Raw genomic sequence first — 10,867 nt, 5'->3', positions numbered from 1 at the left:
ATTGAGGGGTTGGGGTGCGGCCCCGTCACACTCAAGGCAGGGTCGATGGGGAGGTTTGGGCGCCGCCCCATCACCCACAGAGCAGGGCCAATCAGGGGGTTGGAGCACTCCCCCATCACACACAGAGCAGGGCCCATGGGGGGGTTGGGGCACCGCACCCTGTCACACACAGAGAAGAGCCGATCAGGGGGTTGGGGCACCTTCCTGTCAGGAACAGAGCAGGGCAGATAGGGAGGTTGTGGCCCCGCCCCGTCACATACAGAGCCGCAGGGCAATCAGGGGGCTTGGGCGCTGCTCCCTGTCACGCTGCTCCATGGACCAGGAGGCCTCCTGGCTCCGCTGATTCCAGTGCTAGGAGGCCTCGCTGCTCCGCTGATCCTGGTGCTGGGAGGCCTCGTGGCTCCGCTTGACACAGGGGCAGTGAGGCCTCGTTGCTCCGCTGATCCTGGTGCTAGGAGGCCTCCCTGCTCCACTGATCCTGGTGCTAGGAGGCCTTGCAGCTCCGCTGATCCCGGTGCCAGGAGGCCTCACTGCTCCGCTGATCCCGGTGCTGGGAGGCATATTACCCTTTTACTATATAGGATAGAGGCCTGGTGCACGGGTGGGGGCCGGCTGGTTTGCCCTGAAAGGTGTCTTGGATCAGGGTGGGGGTCCCGCTTGGGTGCCTGGCCAGCCTGGGTGAGGGGCTGATGGCTGTTTTCAAGCTGGCCACACCCCCTTCAGGGTGGGGGTCCCCACTGGGGTGCCTGGCCAGTCTGGGTGAGGGGCTGAGGGCCATTTTCAGGCTGGCTGGTGACTGAAGCTCCCAGCCTCTCCTTTTTTTTCTTTTCTTTTTTTATTCTGGGATTTATTCTATAATTGAAACTTTGTTGCTGTCACTGAAGCTGAGAGCCGGCTCCAGCTCTGAGGCCACGGCCTGCTGAAAGCAGGTATCTGGGGTTTGTTTAGCTTCTATAATTGAAACTTCGTTGCTTTCGGAGCTCAGAGCCAGGCCACGGCAGGTGGGAAACCTTGGCTTCCTCCATCACTGGAGCAAGCAAGCCTCCTGCTCACTTCAGCTGCGTGGCTGCCAGCTGCCATCTTTGTTGGAGGTTAATTTGCATATCGCCCTGATTAGCCAATGGGAAGCGTAGTGAAGGTATGGTTAATTACCCTTTTTGTCTTTTATTAGATAGGATACACACACACACAGAGCCCTAGCAGATTTGGCTCAATGGATAGAGTGTCAGCCTGCAAACCTGGGTTCGATTCTGGTCAAGGGCCTATACCTTGGTTGCAGCTCCTCCCCAGACCTGGGCTTAGTCAGGGCTCATGCAAGAGCCAACCAATCGATGCATTTCTCTAACATTGATGTTTCTGTCTTTCCCTCTCTCTTCCACTCTCCCTAAAAATCAATGGAGGAAATATCCTTAGGTGAGGATTAAAAGATATATATATACTAGAGGCCCAATGCATGAAATTTGCGCAAGAGTAGGCCTTCTTTCCCCCGGCTGCTGGCACCAGCTTCCCTCGGCTTGGGCCTCCCTCTTTGGGGCGATGGCCAGGCCCTGACCAATCACATCGCACCCGCCTTGGCTGGCCTGGCGTCAGTGGGTGTCATAGCATGGTCCCGGATGATTGTCTGGATGGTCGTCCCGCTGTTACACCATTCAGTCAATTTGCATATTATGCTTTTATTATATAGGGTTATCATGTTCTCTCTCTGAGTTTTTAAAATTATGTTTGATGGTTGAAAGCCAAAATGATAACTTTACCTGATTTGGTTCTCAGTGTATGTAGGACATCATTTAATTAAATACTACCACATAGCTGATGGGATGGTAAGAATCAAATATGACAATGCCAGTGGTAGGAAGGACATGGAACAACTGAAGCATTCACACATTGCTGGTGGGGATGTAGTAAATTAGTACAGCCACTATGGAAAAGTTTGGCATTTCTTATAAAGTTAAACACTATCTTAGCATAAGACTCCTCAGTGCTTATCCCAGAAAAACAAAAATGGGTACATAAATGTTGATAACATCTTTATTCATAGCAATGAAATGCTGGAAACAACCCAAACATCCATCAACAGTGAACAGATTAACAAATGGTACACCCATACTGAAAAATACTACTCAGTAACAAAAAAGGAAAACTGTTTATACACCCAACAAAGTGGATGGATCTTAAGAGCAATTTACTGAGTGGGGGGAAAACAGCCCAGCTCAAAGGTTACATACATTCCATTTTAAGAAATGATAAAATTAGAGCTATGGAGTACTGATCAGTGGTGGCCATAGGTCAGGGTTGGGGGGACAGTGTGTGTATAAAGGGGTAGCAGGTGGATGTATCTTTGTGTTGGTACAACAATTCTGCATCCTGATTGTGGCGGGATTTACAGATATCTATACATGTGATACAATTTCTTAGACCTCAACACCAAAAAACAAAACAAAACAAAACAAAAAACCTCACACAAATGGAAGCATAACAAAACTAGTGAAATCCAAATAAAGTCTATAGTCTACTTAACAGAATTTTATTGGTTTTGATGTCATTTTACTGGTTTTGATGATGTATCAGGTTCTATTACTGAAGAGGCTGAGTAAAGGTCCCCAGGAACTTTGTATGATTTGTAATTCCCTGTGAGTCTAAAATCATTCCAAAACAAATTTCAGAAAGATCATATTTAAGATGTTTTCAAAACTTATAAACTTGGATAAATACATCCAATGATGTGGAATTATATTTATGAGTATATTTCTTTTACTTCTGAAGTACACAGTACATTGAAAGAGATGAATTTAGAGCCCAGGAAATGCAAGAGCTAATCATATAATGATACGAAGTGGACACAGAGCACTCCTGCTTGTGTATAACATTAACATTTAATCAGTGTTGAGAACTGCCTACTTTAAATTTATGGAACCATTGAGTATATGGTTCAAAGTATCCTGTCCCAGAATGGACATCAGTTACATAATAAGTTTAGACTTGGCTTAGAAAACTCAAGTAGGTATCATTTTTCCAACCTTTCTTCATGAATTCTCTGATATTTTGCTGAAGTCACTCTACATTGTGTTTCCAGCAGTTTTATTGCTGTATGAACTCATGAGAAATGATTAATTCTGCCATATTCTTTGCCATCTAAAATTATTCTCCAGCATGAATATCAGGCAACTTATTGAGGTTTATTTCTAAACAAAGGCTTTCCCATGACCATCATGTTACTACTGTGTACGAGCTCACTGATGATCTACTGTGATCACTAATGAGATAGTCTTTATTCCCACAGCAGGCTTTCCTAGTGTTTCTATGCATGTGATTTATATTAGCATATACTTGTCCGACATATCACTACCTGCAGTGAGTGTGGGAAAGGTTATTTCATGTGAGAAATGTTTCCTCAAGACTTTTGCATTTTTCTTATGTATTAATTTTGACATACAGTGTAAGGTAATTTGTCACCTAAGGCACTAGCACATTCTTTGCATTCATTAAATTTCACTCCTATGCAAATTCCATAATTTCCCATGAGTGAAAATCTAGCAAAAGGCTACTAAAGTACACTGACTATATTCAAGTATGCTAGGAGCACACTGCACTGAACTCTCATGGTTTGACTTTGTCCCTTGCACGAGTTCACTTGTAAGTAATGAATTCAGACTCTGCAAAGGATTATGTACATTGACTACACATTTTGTGTATTAATAAGGCTTGACAAATGAAAGGTTACCCCAATCATTGAATCCATAGAATCTTTTATTTTGTAAGTTCTTTCATATACCGGAAGTGCTAAATTCATGTTGAAGGCTTTCTTAGACTAACTGCATACATACACTTTGTCTACTGTGTCACTTACCTGGTGGGTCATGAGATCAGTACATATAAAAGAAGTCTATCTTGTGTGAAGTCTCTGACATTGTACAAGGCATATTATTTTTCCTGAAGGTGTGACCATATTCATTGCATTGTTAGGGTTTGTTCCCATTATGAGTTCTATGATGTACAAGGAGATTCCTCTTTGAAGAGAAGCCCTTCCCACATTCACTGCACACAAAAGGTTTTTCTCCGGTGTGAGTTCGTTGATGGACGATTAGACGACTTTTCACAGCAAAGCCTTTCCCGCATGCATTGCACGCATAAGGTTTCTCTCCAGTATGGATTTGTTGATGTAAAATGAGCTCAGTTTCCATGGCAAAGCCTTTTCCACATTCACCACACATATAGGATTTCTCTTCTGTATGAATTTGCTGATGTACGAGGAGATAGCGTTTCATGGTGAAGCCTTTTCCACATTCACTGCACGAAAAGGGTTTCTCCCCGGTATGAGTCCGCTGATGTACTGTAAGGTTGCTCTTAAAGGCAAAACCTTTTCCACATTTATTGCATATATAGGGTTTCTCTCCAGTATGAGTTCGCTGGTGTAACATCAGCCCACTATTCACGATGAATCCTTTCCCACATTCACGGCATCTGTATGGTTTCTCTCCAGTATGTGTTCGCTGATGTACAACCAGCCGACTCTTCAAGGGGAAGCCTTTCCCACACTCACTGCAGGTGTAGGGTTTCTCTCCAGTATGTGTTCGCTGATGTATGATAAGCATGCTCTTCACCGTGAAGCCTTTTCCACATTCGTCACATACATAGGATTTCTCGACCGTATGATTTCTCTGATGCACAATGAGGTTACTCTTCCTGGTAAAGCCTTTTCCACATTCACTGCACACATAGGGTTTCTCTCCAGTGTGAGTTCGCTGGTGTTCAATCAGACGGTTCTTCATGGTGAATCCTTTCCCACACTCATTGCATACGTATGGTTTCTCTCCTGTATGATTTCGTTGGTGTATGAGGACATAGTGCTTCGTGGTGAAAGCTTTCCCACAGTCACTGCAGGTGTAGGGTTTCTCTCCAGTATGAGTTCGCTGATGTATGATGAGCCTGCTTTTCCCAGTGAAGCCTTTCCCACATTCACCACAGACATAGCATTTTTCTCCAGTATGATTTTGTTGATGTACAATGAGATTACGCTTTCCTGGGAAGCCTTTTCCACATTCATTGCACACATAGGGTTTCTCTCCAGTGTGAGTTCGCTGGTGTTCAATCAGACGGCTCTTCATGGTGAAGACTTTGCCACAGTCACTGCATATAAAGGATGTCTCTTTTTCATGAATTTTCTGATGATCATTGAGCCTGGACTTTCTGGAGAAGACTTTTGCACACAAACTACAACTGTAAGGTTTCTCTCCTGTGTGAATTCTCTCGTGATCAGTGAGCTGAGACTTCTTAGCAAAGCTTTTTCCACATTCACTGCACACGTGGGCTTTCTCTACCTCCTGAGTTCCCTGATGCTTAATGACCTGGGACTTATTGCTAATGGGTTTTGCACTGACAGGGAATTTAACTGCAAGATGAAAATCATGTTTGCCATGCTGAAATGATTTTCCATCTCCATTCAACTTAGCAGAGTTCTTAGTTTCATAGCTTTTACTCTGTTTGACTAAACTTAAATTTGATTTCAGAGTTTTCATGTAGAAGTCAAACACACCATGATTTTGCCTGAAAGGAAAATGCCTTTTGCTTTGAGGAACAATATTTCCAAATGTATCTTGTTTGTGCATTTGTTCCATACCTTCCAACATTCTTTGATTTTCCCAGTGGTCCTGGAGATAATTATCAACTTTTCCAGTGTCTAGGAAAGAAAACAATGAATCTTTTTTTTATAATCTTGTTTGGAATTAAACTTTTAATTAATTAATCAATTATTTTTTTTAATGGCACTTTAGTGACAGCCCTGTGGTGACACTATGAAAAAATACACCATGTGTAAGTGTTCCTTATTTCTTACACATTGGTAAAAACACCATAATATAAACAAACCAAAAGGAAAAAGCGGTATACCACTAAGGTTACCACTAAGGTAGTTGACAATTAATGTAGATTTAGCTGCTTTTGGACAAGGTTTGGAGGAATACCTTTCCACAGAACTTAGAAAGACCCAGATCCCAGAGGTGGAAAACTAATCCAGATGATGAGGGTTGCATTTGTTCAGACCAAAATTACTTATTGAATGGCTCCCTGTACCAGGTATTGTGCTGGTGGTTTGGAATATATATACAATAGGCCTTACTTTTACTTATCTTAAATCTAGTTAAAATCTAGGGAAAATTGAAAAGAAAAAAAAAGTAAGGAGTTGGAGATTATTAAACATGGACTAAAGGAGCAATGGAGATGGTGGAAAGTGGAGGAAATCAGGATATATTTGCATAAAGAAATGGCAAAGTTGCCCTAACTGGTTTGGTTCAGTGGCTAGAACACTGGCCTGCGGATTGAAGGGTCCTCGGTTCAATTCTGGTCAAGAGCACATGCCCGGGTTGTAGGCTTGATCCCCAGTGGGGGACGTGCAGGAGGCAGCCGATCAATGGTTCTCTCTCATCATTAATGTTTCTCTCCCTCTCTCTCCTTCTCCCTTCCTCTCTGAAATCAATAAAAATATATTTTTAAAAAATGTGGAGATAATCAACATATACTGATATTCAAGACGAGAGAACTGGCTCATATGTTGGGAGGACATGTAGTATGAAAGATGATAAATGTACAAACCAAGGTTTTAGACATTTCAACATTTAGGATTTTGGGATTCTTTAAAGTCCCCTTAGAGGCACTGAATTCTGACTATGGAGTCAGAGAAAATACATACGGGGGTGTAAAGAATAAACATATTACCTAGCAAGTAAGACTATAAGGTCCTCAGAATTTGGATTAAAGTGAATTGAGACAGACTCTCACATCATAATCCTGTTCCTAAATTTGCCCTTCTCTAGACCACCAAGCAAGTAACACCACCAAGAAACATTGCATGGAACTCATATAATCACCACTCCAGCCTTTTAGCTGAGCTGTGTCATATTATCATATGTTCTACTGATAACAAAATAGGATAACAATGATTGATAGGAAATTTTGCAGCTGGCCAGTGTACCTCACAGTCATCTTCAGAAGCTCAAGTGCTACAAGGAATATGGCAACTGTCACCTTTTTGCAATCACATTCAGCATTCAGTACAAAAGTCATACCCAACATTTTCCCATTTTAGTGTCCCTGATATATTTGTTCCCTCACTTGCCACCAGCATCTACTTCAGTAATTCTATATTTATGTCTCGTTGGCAACAGTTAGGTTGTACTAAAGGACTAACTTCCTCCTTGAAGATCTAGGTTGTGTTAGTTTTATCTTCAATATTTCTTAGAACGTCTGCTTGTTCCTTATTATTGCTATACTACTAAAATCAGATAAAAGGAAAGACAATGTAGAGTTACAAAAATACAAAACCAACCAACTCTCCACCATGCTACTTCAACTCATATGAAATCCAGTCAGTCATCCTGGCTGTCTCCTGCAAGCCCCCAACCACTGGGGACCGAGCCCACAACCCGGGCATGTGCCCTTGACCGGAATCGAACCTAGGACCTTTCAGTTTGCAGGCTGACGCTTTATCCACTGAGCCAAACCGGCTAGGGCCATCCTAGCAATAACAGTGTACATCAACATGAATGCTCCATTTATCCAGGTTTCCACTCCACTCTTTTCCCTGCAGAGAGCTTCTAACAGTGGCTGTCATCTGCCTGACTTGAGGCCACTCTTTTGATAGTCAACCCCATGGCCTAGCATGTTTCCTCATGTGTTTCATGCCTTCATAACTAATTCATAGCATCATCTTCCTAATTAAAAATGTAGACATACCTGGTATATAGGGTGAACTTGGTGGGTACCTGAGCACTGCTGATGTGTGTTCTCCATGGTGATAGCAGCCAGTCCTTGTAGGCAATTGGCTTGGGAGTAAATCTCTCCCCTTGATGTGCCAACAATAATCAAGGCTCAACTACAACAGGAGAGTTCACACAGCTCATCTACGGGACAAACTTGAAGTGACCAGCTCACGTGACTGGGGAGGCTGCACCACTGGGTCCTACAGGGCACCTACTACATAAGGCCACTCTACCAAGATAGGAAGTGCAGCAGTTCTACCGAATACACAGAAACAAACATAGGGAGGCTGCCAAAATGAGGAGACCAAGAGACAGGTCCTAAATGAAAACAACAAACTTCTAGAAAAAGGAACAAAATGGAGACAGGCAATCTACCAGCTGCAGAGTTCAAAACACTGGTTATGAGGATGCTCAATAAACTTACAGGAAGAGTAGAGGGACTTACTGAAAACTTGAGCAAAGAGACAGGAAATATAAAAATGGAGGTAGAAAACACACACACACATACACAAAAGAACCAGTGAGAAATGAAGTGGGAATTTCATAGCCAGGGAGGTGGAACAGAGAGAGACACTGTGACAAGGTACAAAGAAGGGGTAGTTCATAGAGTTCAAGGAAGGAGAAATCTAGCAAACAAAAATCAAGATGTTCGGTAAAATAAGCGAGGATCAGTTCTCAGAGAAAAGAGGGGAAAAAGGTTTATGACCCTTTATTTATTAAAATATATTTTATTGATTTTTTTACAGAGGAGAAGGGAGAGGGATAAAGAGTTAGAAACACTGATGAGAGAGAAACAACATCGATCAGCTGCCTCCTGCACACCCTCTACTGGGGATGTGCCCGCAACCAAGGAATCGAACCTGGGATCCTTCAGTCGGCAGGCCGAAGCTCTATCCACTGAGCCAAACCAGTTAGGGCAGTTTATGTCCCTTTAAAGACCTAAAGAAAAGTTCTGCTATGGAGAGGGATATGGGAGCACTGTTTCTGTATCCTCAAACACCCCTCCCCCTGCCCAGACTTCTCTGACTAGAATATGACTTCTGCAGTAACCCATGAGGGGAAGCAGATTTTGCCATCTAAATATTGCTTATTTTAAGCTGGCTATTTTCAAGAAAAGAAAGACACAAGAAAAAGCTTTGACATTGGCCCTCACTGCCTGTAAGAATTTAGATAGAGGGCTTGCTCCAGGAAGGGCGATACCATCATAGATAACTACAGTTTAATATGAACTAGGTGTGATAGACAGGGAGGAACCTAGCAAGGCCCCCCTCCCCTTTTTTTTAAATTGTCTAAAGTTTTAGATATGTCTCCCCCCGCCCATTGACAACCCCCCCACCCAGTCATTCTCACCCCAGCAAGCCCCCACCGCCCCAGTGTCTATGTCCATTGGTTATGCTAATACGCATGTCCGTTGGTTGCTCTCTAACCGCCCTGCCCCCACCTCCCCTACCATTTGTCTCTGGATCTATTTTTGACGAGGCCCTTTAATCCAACTCCTCTCTGGGTCCCATTGTTAAAGATGCCCAGCAAACATTTATTTACCAAATATTGGCTTTGACATCTCCATGTAGATTGACTTCCTCTCCTTTGAAGCCCACATCACAACCCTGCTCTCCTCATTATCCCTACTCAGCGGCCGGATTTGTCCTTGGGCCCCATATTCTTATAGAGCCCCTGTATGTACATACAAAATAAATTTGGTTATTTCCCCCTTTTAATCTGTTTCATGTCAATTAGATTATTAGCTCCTCCAGAAGAACTTAGAAGGGTAAAAGGAAAATGATTCTCCTCCCCCACACCTGCCTTGTTTGTTCACACCCACTCACCTGGACAGACTAGTCTGTGGAGTTCATTGTCTATTGTCCACGTTTCTTCCCCTAGTTCCAACTTGGAGAGAGCATCTGGTTTGCTGACTTGATACCCTGTTCATAGGAAATGACAGAAAACTTGGGTTGGGACAGCCGTGGGCAAACTATGGCCCGAGGGCCGGATCCAGCCCGTTTGAAATGAATAAAACTAAAAAAAAAAAAAGACCGTACCCTTTTATGTAATGATGTTTACTTTGAATTTATATTAGTTCACACAAACACTCCACCCATGCTTTTGTTCCGGCCCTCCAGTCCAGTTTAAGAACCCATCGTGGCCCTCGAGTCAAAAAGTTTGCCCACCCCTGGGTTGGGAGAATGTTATGTTTAAGGGACAAGACAGTTCGCACATGTCAGAGACTTTGCTCTCAGGAGAGGGCGCATGTGACATGGTGCTTTATGTCTGGTCTCTGTGCAGGTTCTGGCAGAGCTCCTAAAGCCCTTGTAATCTCCTGTGAACAGCATAATAGGAGCGTCTTTTCGGATAGTAAGTTCCAGTCCCTAACACTGGAACTGCTAACACCCCTGGGCTCTTCAGAGTGATGAGTGCCTTCTGTGTGCTAAGGAGATGACTGGTGGCTGGAGGCCGTAGATAGCTTCAGGGTGGGACTGATCCGGGAAGACAAAGACATGACTAGAGGGCTGGAACCTTCAACTCCAACCCTTCTCCTCATTGTGGAGAGGGAGAGGATTGGAGATAGAATGAATCACCAATGGCCAAGAATTTACGCAAGCATGCTTACATGATGGACTTTCCCTAAAAATCCCTAAATACCTGGATGGGAGAGCTACCAGCTTGATGACCACTTTGAGATTCTGGGAGGGTGGTGTGCCTAGAGAGGGCGTGGAAGGTCCACACCCCTTTCTCCACACTTTGCCCTAAATATCTCTTCCAAACCAGTTTGGTTCAGTGGATAGAGTGTCGGCCGGCGGACTGAAGGGTCCCAGGTTCGATTCCGGTCAAGGGCATGTACCTTGGTGGTGGGCTCATCCCCAGTAAGGGAGTGTGCAGGAGGCAGCTCAATCGATGTTTCTCTCTCATCGATGTTTCTAACTCTCTATTCCTCTCCCTTCCTCTCTGTAAAAAAATCAATAAATATATTAAATACCTCTTCCACTTGGCTGTTTAAAGTGTTTTTTTTTAACTTTATAATAAACTGATAATGGTAATAAGTGCCTTCCTGAGTTCTAGGAGCCATTCTAGTGAACTATTAAACCTGAGTCGGCATGGGGTGTTGCTGGAACACC

The 10,867-nt window shown here is 43.5% G+C and overlaps 1 protein-coding gene across 1 annotated transcript in view; it reads right to left on the bottom strand.

Moving 5' to 3' along the window:
• Positions 1 to 2,014: 2,014 nt before the first annotated feature.
• The window catches only part of ZNF432 (zinc finger protein 432), a 26,997-nt gene continuing 18,144 nt past the window's right edge, over positions 2,015 to 10,867 (bottom strand). The window contains exons 5-6 of the mRNA XM_081107581.1: positions 9,581 to 9,676; positions 2,015 to 5,677 (exon numbers count right to left, since the gene is read on the bottom strand). Coding sequence (XP_080963707.1) covers positions 3,960 to 5,677; positions 9,581 to 9,676 — 1,814 coding nt within the window. The 3' untranslated portion in view covers positions 2,015 to 3,959. The remainder of the gene's footprint in view (positions 5,678 to 9,580; positions 9,677 to 10,867) is intronic.

Source organism: Myotis nattereri, assembly GCF_964212035.1.
Source record: "Myotis nattereri genome assembly, chromosome: 15".
NCBI lineage: Eukaryota > Metazoa > Chordata > Mammalia > Chiroptera > Vespertilionidae > Myotis > Myotis nattereri.
This window is presented reverse-complemented; position numbering and strand designations above follow the sequence as displayed.